Source organism: Chanos chanos, chromosome 2 (assembly GCF_902362185.1).
Source record: "Chanos chanos chromosome 2, fChaCha1.1, whole genome shotgun sequence".
In the NCBI taxonomy this organism is placed as follows: domain Eukaryota; kingdom Metazoa; phylum Chordata; class Actinopteri; order Gonorynchiformes; family Chanidae; genus Chanos; species Chanos chanos.
Genome location: NC_044496.1, coordinates 8461001 through 8474066, shown reverse-complemented (window position 1 = coordinate 8474066; position 13066 = coordinate 8461001). Strand labels below are relative to the sequence as shown.

Sequence of the window (13066 nt, the reverse complement as noted above, 5' to 3'; positions counted from 1 at the left end):
TTCAAGAATAGACAAGGAAAAAAAAAACCAAACTATAAACTTTATGCATTATGGGTGTCGTTTTTTTTTTTTCACATCAGTAACATGCGAAAATTAAGACGTGAATGCAGATATCCAGAAGCAAGCCAGAAAACCTGATAATAGCCACACAGATACGCAAATGATACATTTTTTTTTGTTCCAGAAGACACTTCCAGTGAATTATTTACACACATTGAGTTGGTTTTTTTTTTACAAGGCTGATGTGTTCACAAGAATCGAGGGAGATAAAACGAGATATTTCAGAGCTCCTTTGACACTGTCAAACTCTTAATGTGTTAAATGGTTTCGCTAAGAGCAGCCACAGGAGCCAAAACGTTTCCCTAATTCCCTTGAAATCCTGACCAATATTCAACCAACGGACAGTACAATCTCCATAATGCACACTTAGTGTCTGTGTGTGTGTGTGTGTGTGTGTGTGTGTGTGAGTGAGAGAGAGCGAGACGGAGATAGAGAGAGAGAGAGAGAGAGACAGAGAGACTACGCTGAGAAACACGGCAAATGTAGTGCTTGTGTCACAAAAAATACCAGCACTGTCTATGTGTGCATGTTAAAAATCAAGGTGTGTGAATTTTGAAAATTCCAGAACTGGAAAGAGAGAAAAGAGTGCCATACATGTGGCTAATCCCTAGTAAGAGGAAGAGAGTGAGTGAGAGAGTGAGTGAGTGAGAGTGCAGTAGAAAGAGGAGGAGGAGAGAGGGAGGTTGAGACAGATGGCTGTTAAGGAGGGAGGGAGGGAGAGAGAAGGAGATGATTAAGAGGCCCACGGATAAGGGACACTAACGAGGATAGTTGTTCTGTTGCCGGCGTTTGGCTGATCTCATCTTCTCAAAACGAGACTCCATCTCCTCCAGGACTTTAGGGGTGTACCTGACCACCAGTTTCACTGTGCCCTGAGCAGCCTTCAACAGCTCCACTGCCTTTTCATGGTGTTCTCCCTCCACACTCTAACACACAGAGAGAGAGAGAGAGAGAGAGAGAGAGAGAGAGAGAGAGAGAGAGAGAGAAGGGGTTGGGAGAGAGACAAAGATAGAAAGAGAGAGACACAGACACAGAAAGAGAAAGAGAGAGAGAGGGAGAGAGAGAGAGAATGTTTAAAATTCCTGAAATTAGAATTAACCTCCAAATCAGTTTCCTGTAACCTCATGGTGATCTAATAAATGAACACATACACATACAATTATACTGTTCTCACTGTTACTTTGTCATTAATTTTGAAAAGGACACATTGGTTGTACTCTAGGAACTCCTTTGGGGTGAATTTTCTCTCCCATGGCCCTGGACGATAAAAGGACTTGCATCTGACAACTTCCTGACCAATCACATAGAACGACTCCAACAGTGAGAAGGATTTTGACACGTACGACCCCGTTGACGGACAGCAGTTGGTCGCCTCTTTTCAGGCCCCCGTGGCGGTCTGCTATGCCTCCCGGGATGATGCGCGAGATGTAGATGGGCGAGTTTTGTTCCTTTCCACCCATGATGTTGAAGCCTAAGCCCTCCTCTGTTTTGGGCAGCTCCACGACCCGCGGGTGTGAGTGCCCTTCACTGGCTGCAAATGCTGCTACCGTAGCCTGGAGTGGGAGGGAAAGGAGGAGTGTCAGATAATCTCATACTGGACCAGACAAGCCTGAGATTAAAGATGGCATCTTAATTTATCATTACATAGATCAAGTGAGATTAAAAAAAAAAGAAAAAAAAAAAGCTGGGATTGGGCAACATTTATACTGCAGGTTTTTGAATGTGATTCAAACGTGTAAATCTCAGTGACTCAAGAGCATTGCCGGTCAAAGAGATATAGCAGATGTTGCTTTACAAAGTCATCAGCATTTGAAAGACTCACATTATTATTATTATTATTATTATTAATATTATTATTATTATTATTATCATCATCCTTCTCATTATTATTATTACTGCTGTTGATTTTGTCATTGTGATGCAGCGCAAATGAACTCAAGCTGTTAAATCTAGCACTCCTGAGAACAGTTACTGTTATTTCGTTTCAGTTTATTTAACCCAACGTTGTAAAAAAGTACAATACAACAAGCCAAACAGTTAACTGGACTGGGTCTTTACTTTGCATGTGTTAAAAATAGCCCTTTTGCTTATTCAACATTGTTATAGCAACCGGCTCACAAACAAAATTGGGAACTACAACATAATAATCATTACTTTTCTATGAATGTTTGACGTATAAATTCTTTGTACTCTTGATTCTCACAGTAGTGTGTAACTCACCTTTGCTGTGGCGTTGGCTCTGACCTCTGGGCTACTGTTAATATCCACTGTCTCATACACGTGCTCATATACCTGAGGAGTAAAGATACACAATCATAACTTATTATTTATTATTGTGTAAAATATAAACCATCTCAAGATATCAGTATTTTTATTATTCTCAAGAATCACCAAAACCTAAGAGTCCTAAGACATACGCAACGAAATCGAAGAAGTCTGAAAAGTCAACCACCAGAGTAGTATATAAAAGAACATGCTTTAATGTACAGCTTATCTTTACCAAACTTAAGCATAAAGCTCAGTGAAACTGGGTCTGTACATGATTATCACAAGCTAAAAAAAAACATTCTCTGGAAGAAAAAAATACAAACAAACCAAAAACAACAACAACAACAACAACAAACAAGTTTTATTTGAGAGCCAGACTATTTGCATGCACAGCGTGAGCATTCACCTCAAAGTGAGCTGCCCCGCCTCAGCTTCCGCACTGTTCCCCCCCCCCCCCCCCCTCGTCAACTACTGAAGCATAACGCTTTTGCCATGGATCATTAAATGCAGCAAAATAGCTCAAACAGGGTCATTTCACAGAAACAAAAACATGCGGGGGGTGGGGGGAGGGGGGGTGGCAGGTTACAGCCTGCGTAACAACCCCAGCACACTCCACGAGTCTCATGTATCAAGCCCGCGTGGGCACAGAGCACATCATTACGCTCTAAGCGCCAACCTTCCCTGAAAACATCTTTTAAACAAGCCCTCTCCATTAAAAAAAAAAACCTTCCAAGGAAATCATAAATAGATCCTTAGATTTCTACTTGTGGTTAGACAAGGCTGTGTGTGTGTGTGTGTGTGTGTGTTCCAGTGGAATGCTTAAGGAGTCACAGAGTGAGACTGTTCTGTGCTTCTCTCATGCCGTTTTCTTGGCCTTTCTGGCTGAAAGAAAGAGTGGCAGATGTACAAACCAGCAGGGCACAGACCTTTCAGTTGCCAGCAAAGCTCTATGCTCATTGGAAATGCCATTGCACACTACGGCATGCAACCTGGACACAGTTATGGAGGCATGATTCAGGAATAATGCTCTTCTGCTTACAAGGTCTCTTGTACATACACCCAGAAACAGTGTTTTACTTTGCAACTTTTTTTTTTTTGTTTACTCTGAGTGATATTTTTTAAATGATGCTATTCACCCATAAGTTTCAATTCAAATGGTGTGAACCCAGAGTTTGGATTCTTGCTTAGTGTTCAATTTAGTAAAAAAAAACCCTTTATCATTTTCCTCTTTCAGAAAAACAAACAAACAAAAACCAAACAAACACACAAACTAAAACAGGAGATAAATAGTTGATCTCTAAAACTCTCACCACTAAAAACACACTTACATCAGTGCTAAGAGGAGATATGTATTGGTCATGAACTGGACTGCTTGACACACTGTTCTACACTTGCTCCACTGTTACATTAGACAGCAGATATCTAAACAGATCTGAATTCGTTCCAGAGTCTTAGCGCAGGGTGTGTTATCTTTAGAATTTAAGTGCTGAATCCAACGCACTTACCTCACGCACAGCGTTGCAAAACTCACTCTGCAAAACTCTCTGCAAAGCCTGAAGCTTCTGCGGGGGAACCTCCCCTGTTCTCTGGAGCTTATCCAAAAGCTCAATGGCACGGGATATGTCTGGAGAAGAAATATATTAAAGCAGTGACATGGGACCACCAACGACCCTTTGACTCATTCTGTCCAGATGTGTGCCCTTTGGTGAACAAATCGGAGAACACTAGAGTGATTCATGACGGTAAAAAGCTGGAGGCCACAGGTGTGAGAAATTCCTGGCAGTCTCTAAAGGCTTCATGCTTCATTATAAAGCATGGGAGTCTGAACTGTCTATGTTTACTCGATTATTTGACTTCCCCGCATCTCCTATTGGATACCAGTTTCAAAATGCACAGCAACGTTTCACAATAAATATGCTTGTGATTAACCGAAACTACTGCCCCATTTAAGACTACAAGTAGGTAAAAAAAAAAAAAACTTTACATAAGATTGTAGTTATTGTGGATATCTAACAATGAGCTGTTAACATCGCCGCAGTTTTGAATGAGCCTAGTCAACTCCTCAAGCGGCCACCAGTGGCTGCAGCGGCTTCTAACTAGTGAAGGTAAATTAAGCGTACCTTACCTTAATGAATAAGAAGTTAGTTAAAGTAGAAAGCCAATCTAATCAGGTAAGCCACACTGCTTACCAAATTAGCTAACGAGATCATAGCTATCCTTTGCAGAACATCAACAGTCAGGTGACCGGTATAAGCAATGCATTTGCGACAGGTTAAAGAGGCATTGACTATCTCCCTTCACACTGGTCCGGAGGAAAGTTATAAGAATATAACATTAGAAAGTTCATTCGGGAGAAGTATTCGCATTACAGAGAATTGTCAGCTCACCCAAGAGACCTTTCACAGGTTAGCTGAAGCAATTGTTCATAGGCTAACGGCTAGCTGGGAGCTTAGTGCTGTAAAAGGCTCCATGTTAATAGAAATGCCGAACGCCTCGTTTCTTACTTTGTTTTTTGTGTATTCTTGAGTTCGGCTTAAAATTGTGTAGTAACTACTATAAACAGACTAGCTGAATGAAGTAGCGTGTCATAGCAGCTAACGCAGTTAACGTCTGTCGCGAAAAGTGACAGGACGGTTTTAAGATCCTTTGACTACTGTATTGCTTTGGTTTAAAGACAAGGATCATTTAATTTATTGAGACACATTACTTACCTCTTTCAAGCCGTACAGGTTCCCCCAAAGAGGCCATTTTAGCCCGGGTTATTCCTTCTTTGATCTAAACTCAGTAATCGGGAGGTTCTTATCCTTCTGGCTAGTAGCTTATGCTAAGCTAAGCACTTGTACAGAGGTAGAGAGATTAGGGAAGACTCAAAAGTGATCATAACTGCGGGGCTCATACGCAAGCATTCGACTAAGACATTGACATGGCTCTGTTACAAAAATGTGATCGTACATAAATAAACAATGTAATATATGTAAGGATAAATTAATTAAATCTAGAATTATACATTCACTCAACTTCGGATCTATGTGATTTGAATAACTACTTTTGAGCGGGGGAGTAAAATAAAGAAGAAACGAATAAATGAAGAACTCTAAACTGCCCAATGACTTAAAAATTATAAGATTACAAATTTTATAGAGTCCATTTTCACCTAATGTATTGCACATACCTCCATTCATATAACAAAAAATGTATAATTATGAAGCAATCAAAACATAAATAGACATTTTTAATGAAATCACACAAGACGGTGTGTCAGCACAGAAGAAGCAAAGTGGTATGAACAATATCTGCACTATCTTCTTGAAAAATTTTCAATGTCTGTAAAGATGTCCATGTACTCATCTGTCCGTTTATAGTAATAAATATTTGACTGCTTTCTGACCTCTCAATCTCTTTACCTCTAATTGTTTCTCTACAAGCACACTGTGTGAGAACTAACAGACGTTCAGTGTCTTGACGCGTCGCCGTAGCGCAGCTTTGATTTTAATGAGTCAGGTTTTCGTTAAGGTTGTGGTCGTAAATGTAGCACCCTCTACTGGTATGACCAACTACTCACCCTTCTCGCTTTAAAAGTGGATGGTGTATGCATGGGAGTTCTGTGTTTATCATATGAGTGTTTTGATTTCCAGCTTCGACCTGTTACACTCTGCACTACACCAAGTTACCTAAAAATACATTGAGCACATAATTCTCATGTTCTATTTTAGACAAATCTTTTAAGGACAAATCTCTAAATCCTGTATTTCATTGTTATTGGTACTGGAACCAAAGCTGTACAGTACATCCAGCTTTGATGGTTCTCTTAAAAGGATTAGAATTAACAATTACAGGGACTTTTCACAACTACAGAGAGTGTTGTCAGACATCCCTGTGACATAAGAACCATATAAGTGTACAGGTGCAGCCGAACAGGGTTAGAAAAAAAGAGAATTATCCTTTGAAACAAATGTTGTTTGAAAATATAGAGAATGGACATGCTAGTCTCTATCCAGAATAGATAAAAACAGATCTGTTTACAGCACTACATTTGCAGAGTAACAGTAACTGCATGTGACCTTGAATGTAATTTTCACTTTTCACTCATTATTCTTCTGCCAGGTAGCAAAGAGCCAATGCAGATTAGAATATGGCTAGTGGTGTTTCAGGGACAGAAAGACAGAAAAAAATTGGCCTATTTCTGTGGGCAAATGGGACAAGGACCAGCTGTGTGTCGCAAAGGACAGCTTCAAACTGTAAAAAATCCACAAACCATACCAAAATAACTCAGACTTGGGCTCACTTGATATTAAACTGTAGCAATATGTTCTAGAAAAGTGCCCAAAAGAAAAATATTTGGAATTTTATTAAGCTTTTCTCCAGTCGATGTTAATTGTACTTTTGAAAATGTTTGAGAGGAGGTGAGGCACAGTCTATTGGATTTACAGCTATTCAAAAAAGCAATTACAAATAAATGTAATTCTCTCCCTACATTGCCTGCTGGATATTCGTTTCTTCGCTTTTATTAAACTTGAACGTTTTCTCAAATTCAGAATTGTTTTAAACCTTAATGAAAAAGGTGAGGGTTGCATATGCCCTGTTTAATGTGTTCAGCTGTTTGTGTAAATGCAAGTCCGTATGTGACTGGTGAATACCTCCTGTCACATTGTGAAGTTCCATGATTAATGTCCTTGACCAGGGGAGAAGGCGTAACGGGGGTGCGTAGCTCTATAGAAAATATTATGAAGAACTGGGGAATATCTCTATGTGTTTACATGACTAATGTCACAGTTACTGTGGTGTTGGAACACAATACCGGATGGTATTGTTTATCGTTGCATTCAAAATAATTTGAATTCTCAACAGTTAATAATTTTAGTTAACATCTTGTCTTTTTTTCTGCATTCTTTTCAGTTTTCAGCCATGGGAATTTGCGGCATGCCTGCATGTTTACATATCAATATTGATAAGAGTTTATCAGTGGAAATTAATTTTAGAAACCTCTTTTATCATCTTTGCCTCATGGGTTGGCATAGTACATACAGTACACTGTTGGTGTTTCTACTTACCCCAGTTAGTTTTAATAACAGCATTTAATGGCAAAGATAGGACCTCCATCCCATACTGATTATAGAGGGCTAGTCAGAGCTGTGATTGTGTGTATTTATGCACAAATTCATGTGGGTGCCATACGAGACTGCAACATAATGTTGATAAACTGTTTTTTCTCCTGACAGAGACCATCCAGGTGTCTTCATAATGAAATGATATGACCACTGATCCATGGGGAGAAAAAACATTAATTAGCCTAACTAGGAAGTCGTCTTTCAAGCATGGTTTAGTTTCAAATTGTCTGTCAAACTTAAGGAACTTCTTACCTCCAGCTAACTTTAATCATCCTTCGGAAAATTTCACTTGAAGAATATGCAGGGTGTTTGCAGTTCATGGTATTTGAACAGAGCTGTGCATATCTGTGTGTGTGTGTGTGTGAAAGGACTTCTTGGGAATGAATGTGTTTGCTTTTACTGAGTCTCTGAAATCCGTTAAACCCGAATTTTGCTGTGATGCGAAACTGAGCGATGAGTGCATGTGTGTGGCCTTCATGAGAATGAAGGTGTTATTTGCTTTATCAGATATATCACCCTTATCGTAGGAAACACAGAGATGACGTTTTTATGTTTTGGGAACATGCAGTTTACTGTGCTGGGTTTATTTTTCTGTATATGCTGTTTCTGTCTGAGCAGTTATTCTGAATTTCAAAGAGCTCTGTGATAAAGACTCCTATCTGCTTCAGAATCCATGCTGAATTTATACCTGTGAAGGGAGAGTTCAAACTTTATTGACATTAGTTTTGTTTTTCAGTTGCCTATAGTCATTTTTATTTCTTCAAATATTTCAATTTAATATTGCAAACAACTTCACAACATACAAAATGAATTATATTAATCCAGAACATATGTCAATGAATAAATTTTATATTTTTTTTTTTATAGTTTTTTTTTTCGTTCATCTCGTGGGGATAAAAAAATAAACAGCAAAGCTTTGACAACAGCACCTTGACATAGTATGTAATTCCAACATTACCTTGAGAAGTTTAGAATAGTAAACAGATAAAGTACTCAGAGGAGGAAAACCTTTTAACTGTCGAGAATGTAAACGGAATATTTTGGTCAGAATTGTTTTCCTTGATTTCCCAAAGTGGACAGTTTCTCAATTCACAATTGAAGCAGCATGCAAGTTCTTTTTCTCTTAAATATGTAATTCTCCCTCTCTGTCTCCTTCCCTTATCTCTTGAATTCTTGGCAACGTAAAAAAAAAAAGAAAACACAATGTCTTGAGGAATGTGATATAGTAATTTAAACTGGGCGCAAATGACAGATTAGAGCTTTTTTTTTTTTTTCTTTTAAATTGTTTACAAGGTCATGAATATGTTCAATAAATAGAGTGTAGTATCACTTTTACTGTATAAACTTCATCTTTTTTACATGCAGTCCATAAAATTTTCATCTGACGGAATAATTTACCCTGTTATGTATATATACAAATAGATATTTTCTCTTTTCTCTCTTTTTAGAACTCTCAATAAAATCTATACATTGTGTACACTATCTTCCCCTCTTAATGGTCAATGTGCATACACAGGAAGTGTCTATCCTTATAAACCGCCAGCCGATCTTCCTTTTGCTATCCATGGTGAGCGCCCGAACATACGACTGGGTTGTCCGGCATTGTGAGTTATAGTGCCGCTTGTCTATTCCCCGGCAGCCCTCCTTTGTATACCCCATTGGGTTGCATTTGGTCTCGTAAAAGTATTGCTTCAGCTGACCGTTAGGTACCGGAACCTTCTCTAGAACGGTGACGGTCTGGCCGGACATGTCTATGGCCGTCTTTTTGTCCACGGCCGTCACCCACTGGCTAATACTGTCACACACGCTGAGCTCCCCGCGCCGTGCGGGGTCAGAGTGCCGCCGCACACGCATCGACATGTTGGCGGCGTCCAGGTAGTTTTTGTATTCCTCCAATAGAAAGAGCAATGGTGGCTCCAAAGGCACTTGGTTGCTGATCATCACCCGCGATGCGTACAAGTCGACGTCCTTTGTTTCCGCGGCGACTGCGGCTGCAGCGGCGGCGGCGGCGGCGGCCCCGGGGCCCCCCCCTCCCTGGCCCTGATCAGCCCCTGGCCCGAGGTGCTGCGTATCCTCCCCTTCCACGTCCAGCAGCTCCTCTATGACCTGCTCGAAAGTATCCGTGAGTGAGGTCAGCCCCCCCCCACTCTGTGGAGTCCCGTGGCCACGGCCGGCCGAAGCAGCGACGGCGGCGGCGGCAGCAGCAGCACCCAGGTAACCCTCAGCCCGATGGCCCCCCTGCACCCCCGGGCCCTCTCTCATGGGCGCAGCTCTCATGCAACTGAAGTATGAAATAACCATAGTAAGGAACAGGATGGTCATCACTCTTCTAACCTGTTGGAACTAGAGAGAAAGAGATAGAGAGACAGAGAGAGAGAGAGAGAGAGTAATGAGGGGGAAAGGAGAGAGGGAGACAGAGAGAGAGATTTTAAAGCTGTTTCCGTGATGGAGTCTGTGTAAAGCACTGGTCAGAATGAAGACCTGTCCCCTTAAAAGTGCAGCACTGCCGCATAATGTCTTAAGTAAACATGACCTATTTTCAACATTTTTTCGACGATTGTTTGGTTTTCTTTTGGCCTTTCACCATTTTTAGTTTAACATTATATTAATTAGATATTAATTAATTATTACATTAATTAGTGCAAAATAGAATATTGTTACGAATATATATTTGTTTCCATTTAAAAAGATATTTATTTCGCCCAAAACGGGTGTTTAATTTCCATTCCAAACATCATTTTTCTACTACCTCACGTAGAAGAGTTTGTGTATTATCACTAAGGACGCGCAATTAGCCTGACATTATTCACACCTATAACCACAACAGCCTAGCTTGTTATTTCTGTTTCATTTTTAGTTGCTGGTTGTTGCCATGGCCCGTGGGGACGAAAGCCCTACTGAAGCACCTCGCCAGCCCCTGTCCCCAAATGCAGAGCTAAATGGAGAGACCCTGGGGTATCATTAGGAGGATGTACAAGGGCTCCCTTTCCACCTCTTCTCCTTTTCCTTTTCTCCCTTCTCCCTCTTCTCCTCTCCTTTACAGCAGGGTGCCAGACCTCTACTCCAACACCCCCGAAACTCAGGTCAGTCCTGCCTCAGACATGCGGCGTTCACGTTGTGGTATATGAGGGTATGATGTCAGCTCGCTCATTTCCTGTCATTTGTTTCTGTAATCCTAAATGTGAATCAGGTGTCTTGGTTGAGTCAGAAAAAAAAGTTAGAGTATCCTAATTGGCACACAGGGACATAGTTGAAAAAAACGTAACCCTCCATCACTTTTTGTGTGGGCTAAATGTTTGCTGGACCATCAGCTAATGCACTTCATCATGCCATCTGCACTCTGAGGCCATTTTCAGTGTGTTGACACAGTCTATGGAATTTTAAACAGTATGGAAGAGCAGGAATGGTCTTTTTTGGGCCTGTGTATTGAAACTGGGATGACATCACGCTGATGGAATGCTGAAAATTTTGAGGTTGAGTATGTTTTAAAAACTTGTGTTAGGAGAAGAGTCAAGAGCAAGTATTGGGCAAGAGAATGTCCATTTGACGATATCCTGTACAAGAAAGGAAAACCCTCTGCCATTGAAAATGCATCTTCAGGTTTAAAATCATACACCTCAAGGTACCCAGTCAGAGGAAATTTCCCTCCAGCTACAAGGTGTCAATTTGATTGTTAAACTCATAAAGTCATACCTCAAGTTCGGTCTAATAGCGAATCAAACGACAAAACAAAATCCTCTAAACGAACTCTTGAGTGGTACAGATCATAGCAAAAACACATAACTATGTTATTTTCAAAATCCACTGGACAGTTGGCACTAAAACGACAGCTGACATTGGGAATAACACAAAAATGATTCTGGCCCAATTTATCAATGCCTTTATGCTTCAACACAGCCTTATGTCATCGGGCGTGTTCAGATATTACAAAATTTAACCAAATACAGAACGTAACCTTTTTTGAATGTATTTGTCTCTAGTTCCTATGGTCATTTATGGTTACCATGGTTTCATAATGACATTTGGGACAGTACCACTGATTTGGTCCTGTAGTGAATATGTCAAAAATGATGATGCTGACCCATCATTTCCTTCATCAGAGTGTTTTTCTATGAATGGTGACCTGCTGGCTGTCCTGCAGGAATACTTTTTGCAATTAAGACTGTGACCCATTTTCATTCTAAGAGTACTGCCATATCGTTCTCTGAATGCATTTTCATGTCAGGGACTGTGGTTCAGACAAAATTAGGTTAAACTGACTTGCACATTGTAAAAAAAAATGAAGAGGATGGTGGTTTTACTACGACTTAATGCAGATTCTCACAGTAAGCTCACCTGACTGTTAATGAAGAAGGCAATGAGGCAAAGAGAGACAGAGAGGAGCAGAGTGATAAGATGATAGAGGGATGCTACAGGAGGAAGACGAGAGAGACAGAGAAAGAAACAGAGAGAGAGAGAGAGAGACAGGAGGTGATATCCTTTCAGCCGGACACACTTAACACATTGTCCCTGTCCCTTCTGTTACGTTTTTGGCATCTGGGTCAGACTGGCCTTTATCATTCATGCATTTTGTCAGACGACACAAACCCCCCCCCCCCCCGCCCCCCCCAAACCAAAATCGCGACACCCAAGGAATACCCTTCAGAGGAGCAGCATGCTCTACTCCCTGATCCACAGAAGAGAGTTCCCTTACCTTAGCGTAGCCCCCCCTATGAGTCAGAGCAATGCAGCCTATTTGTGAACATCCCAGTGCCTCCCACAAACACAAGAACAACAGCGAGGGAAACATCAAAAACAACAACAACAACTACAAAAAAAAAAATATAACCCCAGCTCTCTCTTTCCAGCGGAGGAGGGGAGGAGGAGAAGGAGGAGAAGGAGGAGGAACGGGGGGGGGGGTGGGCATTTAAAAATAGCCCGCGCCGCAGCAGCGTTTCGCTACCACTCTGTGTGCAGTCCTCCGGCTGGCCTTGGCAGACGCAGGAAGAGGCTGAGAGTGGATCCGCACCCCAACCAGGCAGCACGGGCGGGAGAGAAGCTGGGACACGCCCTGTCTAAAAGGCATTTGTTTCATTCTTAATTGGTGTCTGGGGCCACGGCTGCAATTTGCCAACGCAGCGGTGACTGCCATGGAGATATGGAAGCTATAAATAGGTGTGCTGGGAGTCCCATGGTCTCGATTCAGAATATCATAGCCTTCTCCTTAATGAGCACAGAGTCCCTCTGCCCTGTGACGCTCCACTCTGTAAAGGGGGGTGTGGATATGTCTCTGTTTGTGTGTAACTGTGTGTGTGTGTGTGTGTATGTGTGTGTATGCCTATGTGCATTTGACAGGGGAGAAGGGGGCATCTTTAATCTCTCCTCAAAGTCAAAAACAACCTTAGAAAAAAAAAAAAAGAAGAAGAATACCCTATAGTGGGCTTACAGCCGCAAAGCAGAAATCAATCCTAATCAAATAAGGGGCAACAGAAAATGTGTAAACGCTGGATGTACAGGCATTAAAAATGCTTAAGTGTGTCAGCTTTTCCAGTAAGAGGGGAAAAAAGCCTCTTACACTGTTAGCAATTGTCTTCTATGGACAGATGGATAGGATAGGATAGGATAGGACAGGATAGGATATGCAACTTCCA

At 41.2% G+C, this 13066-nt stretch overlaps 2 protein-coding genes across 4 annotated transcripts; both read right to left on the bottom strand.

Moving 5' to 3' along the window:
* Positions 1-716: 716 nt before the first annotated feature.
* lin7c (lin-7 homolog C (C. elegans)) lies at positions 717-5124 on the bottom strand. Of its 2 annotated transcripts, XM_030764893.1 has the most exons (5): positions 5040-5124; positions 3834-3952; positions 2281-2352; positions 1404-1613; positions 717-986 (listed from the first exon to the last, which is right to left on the bottom strand). In XM_030764893.1, exons 1-5 carry the CDS (start codon positions 5074-5076, stop codon positions 819-821), a joined length of 606 nt encoding a protein of 201 aa, XP_030620753.1. In that variant the 5' UTR covers positions 5077-5124; the 3' UTR covers positions 717-818. The 2 variants fall into 2 exon arrangements, with proteins under 2 accessions (XP_030620753.1, XP_030620754.1); XM_030764894.1 differs by lacking the exon at positions 1404-1613.
* A 3791-nt stretch (positions 5125-8915) lies between these two features.
* Positions 8916-9773, bottom strand: bdnf (brain-derived neurotrophic factor). Of its 2 annotated transcripts, XM_030766569.1 has the most exons (2): positions 9481-9767; positions 8916-9414 (listed from the first exon to the last, which is right to left on the bottom strand). In XM_030766569.1, exons 1-2 carry the CDS (start codon positions 9756-9758, stop codon positions 8916-8918), a joined length of 777 nt encoding a protein of 258 aa, XP_030622429.1. In that variant the 5' UTR covers positions 9759-9767. The 2 variants fall into 2 exon arrangements, with proteins under 2 accessions (XP_030622429.1, XP_030622428.1); XM_030766568.1 differs by having other exon boundaries at positions 8916-9773.
* Positions 9774-13066: the final 3293 nt, after the last annotated feature.